Genomic DNA, 16,897 nt, shown 5'->3' with positions numbered 1-16,897 from the left:
AGGGAATTACAGATCAGTCTGCACACTTAAAATGTTTTTATCAGCTGTTTATATCAGTTATTACTTAGTTGAGTACTGTAACTGTAATCTGATAAGCATTTTAGAAGCTTTTTGAAGCTATGATCGAAAAGTTATTTATTTTAGCCCTCCAGTGAACGCTATACACAACAAATGTTTTGTAACAGCAATGTGGCATCTATACCTATGACAGGATGTTAGGCTATTTATCTTATTTTGGAGGGAAATATTTTTCAGAGCTGAATATGAGCTTTTATTGAAAGCATTTCTCAAATGTTTTGAGAAACTCTTCAGTTACATGTTAAAGGGCAAAAGACTCATCCTGGTTATCTCCACTAAAGTGTCATGATGGCTTTTGCAGTTCTAGGGTTTTAAGATCCATTCTGTCTAAAGCATGATGCAGTGCTCGGAAAATAGGGAAGTACATGTGCATTTAGAATGACAGCTTTTGCACTATCCACCATGTAACTGGCTCTTACTGCGCAGAGCTGCTACTTTCTAAATGTTCCTTTCCACACTTGTTTTAATTGTTTTCAGCAGTAACAGTTTGGGGCTTCTTTGTTCTTGTTTTGTTGAACAAGTAAAATTACTAGCATGATGCCAAGTAACTTTTTGAATCTGGATTGTTAGATAATAGATTGGACTTAATTAGAGAGTCTGTTTGTTTTAATATAGCTTAAGATATGGTTGGGATGATTAATTCTGCTTCTTCAGAAGCAACATTTAAAAAACTATAAAAAGGAAAGCTTATTAAAAGGTCTTTAGGCAGAAATTTGCTAATGGTGCTTTTCCGTTTTGCTTCAGGCTATTTCTTATGAGAGTAATGGACATACCATATCTCAATTTGGAAGGACCAGACTGTAAGTAGCTTACTTCATTGTAAACTTACTACCATTATGACAAACTTCCTGGAGGAGGAAGTGTAAAGATTAATTATCGTATATCTAGAGCATGGGACATGAGCTGTGTTTAGGTTATTAGCCACTTGTCAAATGAACTAAACGGCCCCCTTTTTTTTTTTTTGAATGAAATAGTAAAACCGTAAGTTCTTCAACTTTGACCAGAGAATCTGCATTATAAAGGGGATTGACTAGAACAGATTAAACTATTGTAACTAAATGTAACAGAGTTTGAAGTTAACAGCTTTATGGTTATTTTGGATCACTATTCTTATGTATCATACAACATATAAAGTGGGGTCTTAACACTTTCTCTCTATCCCCTCACCCCAGCAGTAAATACAGGATGCAAACTAGTGAATAGCAAATGGTTCTGAAAAATCTTCTGGCCACTTTCCTTCACAATTTGAATGCAGCAGTACTTCAATCAAAACATCAGAGTTTTTTGCCACATGAGATCATGATTACGTAAATGGAAAAATATTACTTGAAATATTTTTACATTTCAAGTTATTTCAAGTTAAAGACCTGGGGCTGTAATAACTTGCTAATACATTTAAATGAAAACAGATTTTACTAATATAAAGATCCTTACTGTTATGGGATGTTACACTATGAGGGAGAAAACTTTGGATGGGTGTTACCACTGATGTCTTACTTGTGAAAATGTGGAGCCCTGGAGGTCAGTCTAGTCCTCAACTAGATAAAAGCTTAATTTTATGCTGTGAAGTCAGATACAGGAAAGTCTTAAAAATGATACCCATCTGGAAGCAATATTGATGTGAAGACATTTTCCAGTCCATGTATCGGAAAGCTCAGACTGGAGGATGACCTTTTATTGGCTGCTAGTTTAATAGTAACAGAATGCAGTTCTAGAAAGATGAAAGTAACTACTGGAGAGGGAAATATATGCTGTAAGGGCATATATTTAATTTTTAAATGCAGTTAGGTGATCAGATCACTGAGCTCTGGCTCTGCGGAACTATTGGAATGGTTATCTAATTATGTTGCATACTTCCTTCCCCAACTGTTTGATACTGAGTGGAAGAATGGGTAAATACTTTGGGTCATTGAGAGAATGCCAAAGCTACTAAGCTGTAAAGATGCTACTTCCACTTGCTAGCCAACTTACAGGATTGTTTTGATACTTTGCCAAGAAGAGTTGCCAAAAAAGAGTCTGCCTCTGAAAATCTGTCTCTTTTATCTGAAAGCCACTCCTGTAGAACAGACTGATGCAGATGTTACATCAGAATATGAACCAGGGAGACTTTCTAAGCTTCAAAATGGAAAGCACATCTAGAACGGCATGTTTGTCTGGCTGCATTAGAAACTTTTATTTCTATTTTGAGATTTAAATGCTACTGTAGGTTGAGGAAGCTATCTGATTGTTTGTTGTCTGTAGGGAGCATTTTTGCAGAGAACTAAAGCCACACAAAGAATAAGGCCATGCTTCTGTGGTAGATATATTTGGAGACTGTGTTTAAAAAAAAAAAACAAAAACAAAACACCACCAAAAAAACCCACCACTAAAAAAACCCAACAAAAGGTGAGGTGCAGCTAACTAGGTTACTGTCATAAGTTTTGTTGTGTTTGTCAGTTTGTTTGTCCTGTAGTGTTATAGCTAGTTTGTGCAATTTTTCCACAAATAATGGAGTTTGGTAGCATACGCTAGGTCAAATAGTATTGAATATGTGAAAGTGACTTTCATCATCATCTTTTGTTACTGTGTATTAAAAACTCCTTTAAAAAGAATGAAGTTGCTGCACAAAATGACTGCAAAGCAGAATATGAATCAAATATTTTTCACTTGAGTAGGTAGAAGGTATAGAGGTTTAACAGGATTCATAGTGAATTTAAGAATAAACTGATACTGGAGGGTTAGGAGTAGTTTCTTCTCTCTAATCAATAGAAAAAGATGTAACATATGAAACTGGAGTTGTTACAGTTGCAATTCTCTACTACTGGATTGCAAATAGTTAAATCTTTGAATTGCTAGCTGTTCATAGGCTATACAGCAATGAATTGATCTTCATTGGCTTGTTAAGACAACTTGCGGGGTTTTGGTGTTTGGCTTGTAGAGTGCTAAAAAAAATGAATTCTGATGCTTAAAAAATTTTGTGTCCTTTTTGGTTTTTTGAAGTAGCAGATTTAAGGAACGAGACTTCCCCTGTGCTCATGAAGGCATTACTTATTTAGCTACTTGTGTCTCCATCCAATCTGATGCTCAGGTTCTATGCAAACCTGTAATTTCTTAGCAGGGAGTTTCTAATAAACTTGTGCTAGCCCAGCTTGTTTTGAGCGAAAAAGATTAAAGCACTTACAAGCAAATCACAAGTGGCTGGAGGCTGGCAGCTATAACATCTTCAGTTAATACTGTTTCATCTGGAAAAGTCTATATTCCTGCATAGCTGTCTCCAGTATCAATTTTATTTCAGCCGATATGATCAGACAGATTAAAAACTTACCCTTTTCTAAGCTGCACTGATTCTGCTGACCAGCTAATTAGACACCATGTTACAACTTACCACAGGGTCATGTTCTGGTCTTCCATTTTTTTGAACTGAAAAATTAGGTTCTTTACTTATGTGGAGCAAAACAAGTAGTTACTCAAAACAAAACTTATGAAACTCATTTTCCCCTGACTTCATTAAGCATTCAGTATTTCATTAAGCATTCAGTTACGAGATGCTGAGTCACAACTGTATTTTTACTGTTGGTACATGCGTAATGGCACTTCTGTAAAGTTTTTTGGGTGTTGTTTTTTTAGTATTTTGATACTATAATTGAGCTCATGCTGCAATCTCTTCCTTAGAAGACGTATGCATTTGGAAATCTCCGTCTTATTTTCATGACGTGTTTTGGTTAGGAACTTGAGTTTTAGAGGCCTCTGAGTAACTGTTGTGTTCTGTTGAGTTTATGCAAGATGTTAAAAAATTATTTGGGAATAAAAACTCCATTAACCCTTTGGGCAGGTGTGGGAAGGCTTAAAACCAAACCGCATAAAAATCTGTTTTATCTATTCAGGAAATGCTGTAGCTGTTGAAAGCTACAGTTCTCAAGTTCCTGCAAAAATGAAGCCTTACTTGTGGAATAGAGTTAGATCTAGAAACGTATGTGCTTTCTACTGTAAAGTACATATGAGGCTGAGGACACTACCACTTACTGTATTTACTAGTCATAACTAAATTGTAGTAATTGCTAATGCTTAGCTGTATTTATGAAATTAACAATCCACAAGGTTTTAATCAGTAACCAGTGCAAAGCTGTATCTTAACCAAATGTGGCAAGAAAACCTAACAGGTTTGCCCTTGTATAGTGGGGTCAAGTACACATGAAAGTTGGAGATAGCAATAACAAGTGGTTGATGGTCCAGTTTTGGACACACGTGCTCCATGAATGCAATCCACCTTGAAAAACTCTCCTATTTTAATGCTGAAAGCTAAGGAGATCAGAAAATAGAAAAGTTTGTATCACACAAGAATTCAGGAGGATAGTTCACTAAGGTGAAAGTCAGTCCCTATATCTCTGTACCCAAAGACAAGAGCAGCTCTTCCTGAGAGTTTCCATGTGGTCAAGTTAAAATTTGATCAGATAAAGCTGTGTGTAGTTAACCCTTGTATTACCTTTAACAAACTGGAGCGGTAAATTATAAAGTGGAACACTCCAATGGTTCAGCCTATGTCTAACATCAAACATAAAATGACAAGGGAAGATCTAGCAATGTGTCATGCATAAAAACAAATCTCTGCAGATACCTGTGGAGAGGCTCAATTAATGACTTGTAAATAGTTTCATATGAAAATGGAAAATATTTCAATATCTTTGCACCTTAAAATATAGTATTCCACTTGCTGCTTTTTAAAATATGATAGGCATTCACATGTTCTAAAAGCTCAAGTGTCTGGTGAAAGGAACTTCAGTTGCACATAAATTGTGGTGATTTCTTATGTACAAATGATCTTTACTGGGCGAAGTCAGAGGTCAGTGGTCTTCAGTAGCCTGCCTCTGATGATGACCAAAACCAGATGTGTAGGCGGAAATGTGTAAAAGTAAGGTAAATGTATCATGACAATTTCTGCTGTACTCTAACCTTGTCCAACAGTTTGATTTGGATATTCTCTCTCAAATCCACAAAGCTCCAAATAACTTCCGGTATCTACCAAAGACTTATTTTGCACTTCTTTAGGTGTTGGCCTTTATATGCTATTTTTTTCTTGATGTAGTTTTTAATAAAAAAAAAAAAGTCTGTTGGCATGTATATTCTGGCTTGTACCTAATGTTATATGAAAACTGAATTGAACATTGTTTCACAGTAAGTTTTTTATTGACATAAAAATGGCAACATTGAATTATTGCTAGGAATTTTTTAAAGATAGAGGTGGAGCATGAAGAGGCTGTTGTCTTTTTCTTCTGTCCTTGAACTTGGTGCAAAGGATGTGAAGGACTGGATTTGTGGGCATTTCCCACTGCATGTAATGCTGTTTCAATTTCTTAGACAAGCTAGTAGGATTTAGTATGTCTATTTCATGCATAATTGCAGGCACATTTTCACTGGTGCCTGATGTAGTTTCATAGATCTTGGCCTGTTTTCTTATTAAAAAAAAAAAGGGAAAAAAAAAAAAGCCACATGACCATATTGGATAGCTTTTTTAGGATATTCTAAAGGTACCAGCAATGACTCTTATTTTAACAAATGCTTTTTTGTTTTGCAGTGCAGCCAAAACGAGATCATGTTCTTCACGTGACTTTTCCCAAAGAGTGGAAGACTAGTGACCTTTACCAGCTTTTCAGTGCCTTTGGTGAGTGGTATAGTCTGTCTTTCCTTATACTTCCCCCCCCTCCCCCCCCCGGCTTTGTCATTAGCAAGTACCTCTGGTTTTGTTTGTTATTTTTAATCTGTGGATGCAGGCTTACTCCTAGTATAGGTAATGACAAATTGCATTTTGTAATTTTTGAATGGTGTCCTGTGGACTTTCTTTGTAATGATGTGTTGAAAATGTCTGCTGTGGTGAACTGCTCTTTAGAAATCTTTTTGTGGTACTTGTTGAATATTGTGGACCTTTCATCCTTTTATTTACAGCCTTTCCTGGGAGGAGGTAAGAGTTTATATAGGTGGGTAAAGGGAATGGAGATTGGTGTGAAAGGCAGATCAAGGCTTTAGGAATAAGGTTCATCCTGCAGCCTGTTTAAAGCCAGATACTAACTTAACTGAGTCTAGGCAAGCAAGCTTGAAAACAGCCAGTTTGATTTCAAGATTGTGAACATCATGCAAGTGAGAAGAAACAACAAAAAAGCTATCTAATGACTGGGGACTAGTAATCCTGTTGTTCCTCTACTAAGTATTAGTTTATGATGTAAGGGCATGGAGGTTCTAATTAATTGACAGTGATCTCCTGATACCTAACTGTTGCAGCAGAAAACAGTGGATATGCTTTGTGTCCCTAAATCAGAACGAGAATGATCTTTCATACAGCCCTGTGTTGGATGTTGTTTCCAAGGTTTTCATTGCAGATTGGTTTCTAGTTTCTTATTGCTAGGTAAGGTAATGCTCCAAAGTAGATCTTTTGGGCTTGCAAATAATTTTAAATAATTTTTCTGGAGGTGGTTTTTTGTTTGTTTGGTTGTTTTTTTTGGTGTGGGTTTTTTTTTCTTTTTTTGTAAAGGGTAACTTCTTTCCATTTCTTAAAACATTTAATGTAAAACAAAAATTATCACTCTTATTAAAATAATTTTCCATGATTTTCCAGAAATATTTGCTTGCAATACTTATGTTATTGAAAGTACCTTATTAAATGTTACTTATAATAGACATCTATGCATCTTGTCTTCCTCAAATTCTGTAATATGGATTTTAATGGGAAATTGCTTTTAAAAAAAAAAAAAAAAAGAAAAAAGAGAAGCTATTTACCAAAGTGTTTATTGGGGGGGATCGCGTTCTCATTTAAAAAAATAAAATCTTTGCTTTACATTACATTAGTCTTGGCAGCTCTAAGCAGAGCATATATGACTGAATTTGTAATTTCCCTATTCCTAAAAATTTTCTACTTGGCATTATGGCACTTTCCTGCCCCCAGTCTTAAAGTCCCAGTACTGATTTTGTCCACTGGATGATAATCGCTGTAAACACACATGTAAAAATATGCAGTTTTTAAGTGACTAGTTGGCTCTCTATTATGAAATGGACCTTTCTGCTTTTGGAGACAAGCAAATGAAGAGATGTCTGGTTAGCTAGTACTTGATCGGTGTACTGCAGTTGTTACAAAGTAATAGAATCATTTAGGTTGGACCTAGTGACCTTTAAGATCATTGGGTACAACTGTTAACCTGACACTGCTAAACCACGTCCGTAAGCACCACATCTACATATCTTTTAAATACCTCCAGGGATGGTGACTCGACCACTTCCCTGGGCAGTCTGTTCCAATGCTTGACAACTCTTTCTGTGAAGAAATTTTTCCTGATATCCAATCTAGACTTCCCCTGGCGCAACTGAGGCCATTTCATCTCATCCTATTGGTTATGTACCACACTTAATGACTTAAGTCAGAGTTTGTAGTGTGGCAAATGGATTCAGGGCAAACCTGAACCTAACTTCCATTGAAATAATTGCTGTGGTATCCATAAGGACATTTAAACACCAGTAAGAGGATGGACGTCCAGTAAGAGGATGGACGTCCAACAGTGTTGTCAGTCCTGTGCTTGCTGTGGGTCACCACACTAGTTTACAGAATGATACCGTTGTTCTCCTCTTCACCTAGAATTGTTACTTGGTAGTCTGTGCAGAGTCTCTGGATCTATATCAAATTCACTCGGTTCCTTCTGACTTTTTGGTCTGTACTGCAGCATGATGCCAGTATAATGCTGGATAGGATTTAATATTCCCGATTGGGAAATGTAGAATGTGGGAATGTAGAAAGTTACTGAAATTCTTCTAGAGTTGCTATTACAGCAGTAAGAAACAACGCAGTTTGGACACTGTTTCTATAGGCTTTTCAAGACTCAGTCATATAATTGTTCTTATTTTATCAACTACCCCCCTTCAGTGTTGGTGTGAAATGCAAGCACTCCCACCAGGGGTCAGACTTACACATCTCAAAATACTATTTAGTTTTGAAATTCCCATTTCTCTCACTTCTCCAGATTAGAGCTGAATGTCTTCATACCTGGATTTACAAACTCCTGGTATCTGGGGCGTAGTTAATCTATATTTTGGTTTAGGTCGTACTGCCGTGGTATCTCAAAGACTGCACATTATTCCTTCCAAAATTCTAGGAGTACCCATGCTTTTTCAGTTGTAGCTGGACAGAGTGTGGCACAATGTGAGGTTAAGTGATTTGCCAAAAACCCGAAAAATATGGCAGTAACAGACACGAATTATCCTGATTTATTACACCAGTTAAACAAAAGTGTTTTTAAATTAAGCTTTTACCTGGATTAAAAATCAATTGTTAAGCTGAATAGCAACATTAATTAGACCTTATAGGAAAATTTTGAATTTGGTTTAGCCTAGTATGAATTGAAGCAGAGTTGTAATCTTCCGTGAAGCTTCTAATGAAAGCAGTGAAACAGCTGAAGGGGCTGCAGTGTCAGACTTAGAACTATTTTATGTTTGCTAGAAGGAGTGTTCATGATTCTGAAGTCTTTCAGTACTGCATGCATACCAAGTGGACACCTGTTCATGTGAGATGTTTTTATAGTCTCATGGGTGAATGTAGTTTCACTGTACAAGTACTTACAGTACTATGCAGGCTCTTAAAACACTTTCTTTAAATTCTTAAATTGGTGTAGTTTATTTGGTCATGCTGATGTGAAATATGAAGGTATTGATATAGTATTTGCTGGAATACAGCTTTTGTATATAGCCTTCACTTCTACTTAAATAAATGTCTTTGATGGGCTTTAAAACACTTACTATAAAGTATTACAAAAACTACTACTTAAAAGTTTTCCCAGTGAGTGGAGTCAAACCTATGTGTTGTACTTTGTGAGAGTGTGAGAGTCGTCTTTAAGAAGGAGGTGAATACTCATGTAGTTCATGGAGTCATAGTGATCTTGAAGATGCATAAATTACTTCTAAGATTTAACAAGTCCTTAGTGTGTTTAAATCTTGTTCTAGTAGTCCAAGCTGCTATATAGGTGAATTTTAAGTGACTCTTAAATACATTTTTGAGACTCATTTACAAGTTCCATACACGATGACATCTGTTCCTGTTAACTCCTATACTGCAAACTCACTGTTTAACTTTTCTCAAAAAAAAAAAAAAAAAGTGGAGCTTGAAAAATGTCACTTTCAAAGATGAACAACCTAGTTTAAGGAAAACTTCCAGCACACAATATATATATATTAAGTATTCTTCTGACCTCATGTTCACATAGACATGTGAGCTTTGAGTGTTGTTTTTGTGGTTTGAGGGAGTTTTTAGGGTGTGGGGGTGTTTTTGTTTGGTTTTTGTTGCTTCTTTTGTTTTTGTTTGGGGGGCAGGTGTTAAATTTTAATCCTATTTTTCTCTGCATTTCTGCCTTTCCTCCTTCTTCTCATGCCAATATTTCCTTCAGCTGTTCTTGCTTTCTTTGTACTCTGTCTTCCTGCCAGAAAGGTGGAAGCTCTGTTAACCCTTTTCAATTATTCACCAGGAAAACATTGCTTGTGTTTAATATATGCTTCAACCCTTGCCCGTAGACCAAAAGCTTCAAATATTTCTGTTGTCTGATGTAGTCAGTGTCCAGAAACTGTTAGCAATTCTATCATAGTGTCAATGTGGTCAATTTTCTCTTTATTGTAAGAAAGTAGAACATATTAATAAACATTTTTCGTTAAATGAAGGTCCGTAGAGTCCTAATACCTATCCTAAGTGTTTAATTGCCACTAACAGTTGTTTAGGAAATGTATAAGAACAGAGCCAAAGCAAAACACCTTTCCTGCCTTCTAGCAATCTATGACTTAGGGACTCATGAGCTAGAGGTCACACGTGCATCTTTTAGTTTGAGCCTTTCACAGCTTTCTGTAAGTCAATCTAAAATCATTCTTTATCCCATTATATATTCTTGATATCCACAGCACGTGATGGCAATTCCCTAACTGCAGTTAAGCATTATGTGAAAAATTCTTCTGGTTTTAAAACGTCTTTGTATTTTATTAGATGTCCCTTAGTTGTTTTATAATGAAATAGTGAAACCCCTCTGTACGTCTTTCATATAATTTCTGTTCTCATATCTTCCCCATAAACAAGTATAGGCATCTTCCTTAGAATTGTCTTTTGAAGGCTGAGTCCTAGTTTACTTAGTCTTTTATATGGAAGCCTTTCCATACCTTTGGTCATTGTGGTATAAAAACTGAAGGAAACTCTGTTTGACTGACATAATCCATCAGTATCACTTTATTCGGTGGATTTTAATGTTGTTTGTGTGTTTGTGTTTAAATAGAGAGAATTTTCACATTTATTTATAGAAAAAAACATGTTACTTTGCACCTTCATCTCGGAAGCAACAGATCAGATTTTCATCTCCTATTTGGGTGAAGATGTTTTATTTCACTTGATAATTCTTTACTTGACATTACCCTTTTTTTTTTTAGCAAGGGACATTGTTTGACAGTGCATGTAGCAGCAAATAGACAAGGGGTCATATAGGCTAACAATGGTGTTCTTTGAAGTATTGAAGACATTTGACCTATTCTAGAAGTGTAGAGAGAGAAATCTGTTTTATTTCTCTAGAGCTGGTATTCTATTACATTGCTGTTTATGGTTTATTTGGATCAGCTTTGCAGTAAGTTGGCATGTGGCTATGTTGATTGCTAAATATTGTACTTCAAGTGCAGATGCATTTGCTTTTCAGATTTTTATTGCCTTTTCACCATACTTTTGAAATGCACAATATTTACTGAGTGCTTAGCAATATTGCTGAATGATCTAATTTATTAATCCTGTCTGTCTTAAATTCTTATTTCTTAAAAATAATGAAATGTGACATAGTCTGAAAAGAGTGTCTTTTAAGCGTGGAGAATTGCATAAGAGCATTTGTTGCAGTTCTCTTCAGATTGCAGCTCAGTGTCCACTATTTAATGTTTGACTTGTTCTTAAAATTATATGTTTAAAAAGTATAAAGCTGAATATAAAGGCAGCATATGTTGGCAGGTATTGAAACCCTTAATTATGTAAAATACCAAAGTCATTTAGAGTGCAGCAGCCTTTCTGCAGCAATTAATAAGTAACTGGTACTGAAATGATGTGCCATCAATAGGTTGGATGTTTATTTATTTATTTTTAATTGGTACTTAGTGAAAACATGGGCACTGAAGTCCATTTGAGTAGCAGCTGAACTCCTTCAGAGATCTTAGTCCATCACTGATCCTCTTTGATATTTTATGCTAAAGGCACAATTGCAAGATGTTCAGGAGAATTTTTCTTTCTGATCTTTCTTTTGGTCTATTCAGGGTAAATACGGAATGAATTAACTATATATGTAGGAAAGGGACAGAATCTGGACAGCACTTCCATGTTGAAGAATTACAGAAGAGTATGGTCTCAAATGATTGTGTAGAAAACTTTGTGATTAGTAATGCAAAAAAGGAGGACTTGATACTCAAATTCAGCATAACAACTTGTCAATGCATTTGGAACAGTGTTAAATTGTGCAGTATTTTCTAATATTTAAAGGAAGCTTGGTGTCGGGGTCCTACCAAATGCACTTCAATTTTGAGTTGCAATCATAAATCCGCTTGGGCTTTTCCTGTGTTGTGAAATGTTAAGTGTCCTGCCAAGAGCATGTTCTCCCTGTAGTAAAGACACTTACCCGTAGGCAGCAAAGATCTATGTTCTTCAAAGACTGAATTATTAGAAATTGAATTTATTTGCCCTACAAAGTGTTTAAAGAAATTCTAACGTTTGACTTCTCAGTGTAGGCTCTTCTTAATAGCAGTCTTAGCCCTTTAGTATAGGGAAATGTCAGAAACCATACTGAATTCATTATGGTCTTGGCAATGATCAAAATTATTATAACTTAAAGTCCTAAATAGCTGGCTACTCAAATGTATAGCATGCAAACTAAATCTAACTAGGCTTTTATTTTTTATAATTAGAAAATCTGTTTATTATCTGGCTGGATTTCAGAAGACTTGTATAACCTTGTAACCTGTAGGCTAAATTAGATTTAAATAGGTTAAACATTTGAAAATAAAATGTGTTTTAAGCCATTTTGCATCATTGTTTTTAATCTTTTAATGTCTGAAGGTTAAACGGTGGTGTAACATTATATGTAACTTGATTTCCTAGTCTGCCTGAAAAAAATTGCACCAATTTTCAATATCTGAATTGTACAAACAGTAGAGCACTTAGATGAGGTCAGGAGATGTAAATGGATTTCAGACTATAATAAGACCTTGTGTGTGGCATGGGAATCCTTTCCTCCACTTTTGCTTGATTATGAGCTCTTTTAGTGCTAATGTGGCGCTTTAAGCCAGTCACATAGAAAATGGACTAGCTGCTTGATGAATGGAGGAACTTATTTCCAGTCACTGTTCCATTGTCACAGCTTCCAAATGAGGTCCCTGATTTTGTGCATTTGTCCTCATATTTACTCAAATTAAGTTTTTATTGCACATCCAGGAAATGGTATATAGTGTGATCCAAACAAGCCAGAGTTTGAAGATTTAGACTGTTGCAATAACTGGAGTTCTCCACTTGTGTGAACTATCTTCCCCGGCCCCCATCCCCGCTCTACCGGAATTTCTTATCTTGTGTCTCTGTACTAGTAAAGGAACAGTGAGTGGTAACTAGAGCTTGTCCATGCTGTGTCTTTAGGAAATGCTGCAGTTCTGAAGGATGGATAGGTTTTAAAACCCAAAGAGCTGTTCTTTATTTTGGTACAGAGCTGAAATTTCCTGGAAAAAATTGCTTCAATTTTTGTTGTAGAATTATACAGAACACATGAAGGGAGGACTAAAAAAACCCCTAAGATTACTTGAATTGTTACAACATTAAAAAAAAAAAAAGAAGCTATGAAGAAGCAGAAGAATACTCTGGGAGTGAAAAAGGCATTAGACGTGTCTCTTTTTCCTTTTGGTCCTTACTCTAGTGGGTCTGAAGGTATACAGGATGCGTACGCAGCCCTAACAGTCACTGCTTTCTGAACAGTTCCAGGCTCATGTACAACTGTGTATGCACTACGCACCTTTACAGTGGACAAAAGCCTTCTCAGGTGAAGTTACTCTTAGTTGACTATCTTCTTTTATGTCATGGCACATCAGATAAAATCTGTGAATAAGCCTAAGATTAAAAATAGTCATAATAATTTCTTTCGCCTTTTCTAGGTAACATTCAGGTTTCGTGGATTGATGATACCTCAGCATTTGTATCATTGAGCCAGCCAGAACAAGTACAAATAGGTAAGTGTTTCTGAACTTACTTCGATATTAAGACTTGACTTCAACTGGCTCCTGTAAAATGCTCTGAGCCAACAGGGTCTGTGATTCTAATGGCAAAACTACTGACTTGGTTTAGGTGCTATAGGGGGAACTAAACTTTAACAGTACCAGCACGTGTGTTTGTAGCAAAGACAACAAGCCCAAACTGGACTTGGTTGAGAGAGGTTTGTGTTTCATTCCATGACCCTCTAAGTACCTCAATCTATAGGTAGAGTAATGCTAGTTTCTTCACTTGATGCAGTATTTATTGAGGTTATTTACTGTTACTTTGCACAAAGCAGAGCTATCAAAGACTTTTATGGTCTTTGCCTTCCAATATCCTTTGGACTGATATACGTTTGGTTTGGTTTACATTTGCAAGTAACAAGTGCAGCAGAAAGCCTTTTGGTGTATTGTAGAACATGTGCAAAATAATAGTCTTCTAACAGTCTGGACTGCTAATATGTCTACAGTTTGTGTATTAATAATATGCAATCTGTCCAGACCTTAATTTTTTAATTTTCATTTGAACTTTTGAGCTTAGCTTTGAAAAAAGTTCATGGAATTATACATGTTTAATTTTTTTCTTTGAAGTTGATTGGTTTTGGGTTTGGGGTTTTTTTATATATTGCTTCTTGGTTTGGATTTTAGGAGAGGGATTAGTTTACAGAAAAAAATTTGTGCATGACTACATACACACTCTTAATGAACCCACATTCCTAATTCACATAATTAGGACAGATAGCAATTTTTTAATATTTACAATTGTGCAAGGTACTCTAGAAAGAACCATTTCCAGTATAAGAAGCTGACTGAAAGCATAGAGCAAAACATTATCTAGGTATTATAAGAAAAGTGTGGAATAAGTAACACTCTTGAGAAATTGTCAAGAATTAAGTAAAAAACATAGGAAGAGACCAACATCTCTGAATTTACTGAAAACATTGCTTCCAGTTACGAGGAAAAATAATATTTTTGGGGTGTGGAGTTTTTGTCTTGGTGGGTTTTTTTTAGGTTTGTTTTTTTGTTGTTGTTTTGGGGTTGGGGGGTTGTTTGGGTGTTGGGGGGGGGATTTTTTTGTTTTCTTGGGGTTTTTTTAAGGTTTTTGATTGTAGTTGGATCCACAAGCTCTTAGTGGTTTCTGTAGTTCTTTTGGGCATATATTTGAGGGCTGACCCATAAACTTGCTGCTGAGAACAATGACTGGAAGTGGACCATTATAAATGATTATCTGAGATACGTTATGGTACTGTCATCCCTATTTACTCAAATGCTTGCATGAAATGCTGTGGAGCCAGTAAGAACAGCAGTATACATAGAACTTTTGATTAAGTGACTGAAATTTTGTTGCACTTAACAGCTATCCTGCCAGAATTCTCATGATTAAGTTCTAAAAAGAAAAAAACAAATTAGAAAACCCCACTGAGTTCACCATCATCTATCTTACGAAGCTCAAATAAAGAAGCTTTCAGGTTCTGGATGCATAATCAGTGCATCTCTAATTCATTATTAACATCCTGTGAATGTTTATCATACTTCCTCATACATACATATCTCTGCAGAGGATTTTGAGTGCTTACCAGCAGCCTCCTTACAGCAAGTGCTCCATAGCAGCAAGAGCCATTGTTTCTTCATCTATATATAGATATAAGGACCATATAACTTCTAGTGAGAAGTTCCAGATAAAGAATTATGTCAAAATAAATATGGCCCTATTTTAGCTAGCTCTGTAACTCAGGAAAGTATTGCTAGCACTTCTTGCATGTGTTGTCTTAGTTTCTTACCTCTGAAGCATTAATTTGTAAACTGTATGTATTATAGTTAGTGGTGATACCAGCGCACCATCAAAGGTTTAAGGGAAATGCTGTTCATGTAGCAACGAGTACATTACAAGATTGGAGGGAATAAGCCTTAATCTAAATTATCTTAAGTAAAAATGTACTGAGCTGTGCAATCACAAATGATATGCTTGTGAAGTAGCAACTTATCTGAAGTGTCTGAAGCTTTTTATTTCAGACCTGATTAATCTTACTCAGAGTTTCGTCTCCATGAGTGAGGTATAGGCTGAGAAAAAAATTGAATAAAGGGTTGGAATTGTTCCACCTTTTCGTCTTTCCAAGAGTATTTGTCTTTGTGGTGAAATGCAACAAAGTTGTGTTTTCTGCTTTTTAGTTCAGACACCCTGATGTACAGAATATCTATAGGTCATTGTAAGTTTGTGTATCTGTGCCTTTTTTCCTCTGCTTTTTTCAAGCTGATTGCTTGTTTCTCTAAGTGGGACTTGCAAGACTATTTGTTTTCAATAAAAAACATGTGTTTTATGCCATTTTATAAGCTGAAAGCCTTCCTAGATTTTGCTACAGTAACTTCCCCACTTGCTATCACCTCAGTTAGCTATTGTCTGAATGCTTGGCATAGACATTCACCACCACTTTTTTTTTTTAATTTTTATTTTTTGTTATAGCACCTACATATTGTGGAAAGAACTGAATGTCTGCAGAATATTTAAACTGAATCTTTCTGGCACTGCTCTGTGTGTGTGTGTCTTTTTATGCTTTGACAAACAGGGAGGCTTGTTCTGTGGCCTGCATACTAGGAAACAAATTATTTGTTTGAAAGCTCAGGTGATTATAGTCTTTCATAGATTTTTATGAAAGCAGGTTACTAAAATCTCATATACTGAAAGCAGTCAGCCAACCAAGCTGATAAACTATAGCAACCTCAATTACCAAAAAGCTGTGTGATTTTTTTACTGTAAAATCACTTAAACCTCTTGGGTTTTTTTTCCTGTAATAAATACTTCATAAAATCAATTCTGTTATTCTATTTCCTGATCTTAAATTCTTTAATGAACTGCTTTGGCAATAAAAGTCACTATTTGTACTTGTGATTTAGTGAGCCGTGTTTAAGTGAAGAACCTAGGAAAAACCAATTATGTGGCCTGTTTTTTAACCTGTTTATATACATATGTCTGTATCTTCTGGACTATATAAAAAGCCTTGGAGAACTGTCAAACAATATGATACAATGCAAGATGCTCCTGCAGACATATGTTTATGCTTACCTCTTAAAGATGTTTCTGGTTTTGAGCTGGTATTAGTATGTGGAGTTAACAAAGCACACGTGCAACAAAAACATTTATGGAAAATAAATGGATTGAGAACATGAAGGGTGTGTGGAAGTTTCCCCGTATTGATGAGGTGGTCAGATTTGCATCATATATGAGTCTAAGCACTGTAAAAATATCCAGACTTATTTTGCATCCTTTTAATGAGGGAACTGTGTGGGGAAAAGCCATGGAAATAGGATCAGTTTTGTAATAATCTGGATGGAGTGTTAACTGATTCTAGGTCTACCAAATTTTTTTAAAGTCAGTTCCGATGTGGGAAGTGTCTTTAATTTTCAGTTGCAGCAGCGATTCAAATACTGAATATTTAGCTGAACTAATGTAAAGTTATAGAATTGAACAGCAGATCATTTAAAGACTGATCTGCAGTCATCCCTTGATGTACACACTCAGGATAACCAGTTGATGAATCTGGCTTGTTTCTTAAACTTTTCTCCATTGCTCTTTTATTTC

The 16,897-nt window shown here is 35.7% G+C and overlaps 1 protein-coding gene across 5 annotated transcripts in view; it reads left to right on the top strand.

Annotated features, from left to right (window-relative positions):
* Nucleotides 1–16,897, top strand: part of PARN (poly(A)-specific ribonuclease) — a 63,895-nt gene that overhangs the window by 24,441 nt on the left and 22,557 nt on the right. For all 5 annotated transcript variants that reach the window (XM_072877839.1, XM_072877838.1, XM_072877841.1 and 2 more), the window contains 3 exons: nucleotides 823–878; nucleotides 5,630–5,716; nucleotides 13,225–13,299. In XM_072877839.1, the coding sequence (XP_072733940.1) occupies nucleotides 823–878; nucleotides 5,630–5,716; nucleotides 13,225–13,299 (218 nt within the window). The remainder of the gene's footprint in view (nucleotides 1–822; nucleotides 879–5,629; nucleotides 5,717–13,224; nucleotides 13,300–16,897) is intronic.

Source organism: Ciconia boyciana, chromosome 13 (genome assembly GCF_034638445.1).
Source record: "Ciconia boyciana chromosome 13, ASM3463844v1, whole genome shotgun sequence".
Lineage (NCBI taxonomy): Eukaryota > Metazoa > Chordata > Aves > Ciconiiformes > Ciconiidae > Ciconia > Ciconia boyciana.
Note: the sequence above shows the minus strand (reverse complement) of the source record. Positions and strands in the feature narration are given on the sequence as shown.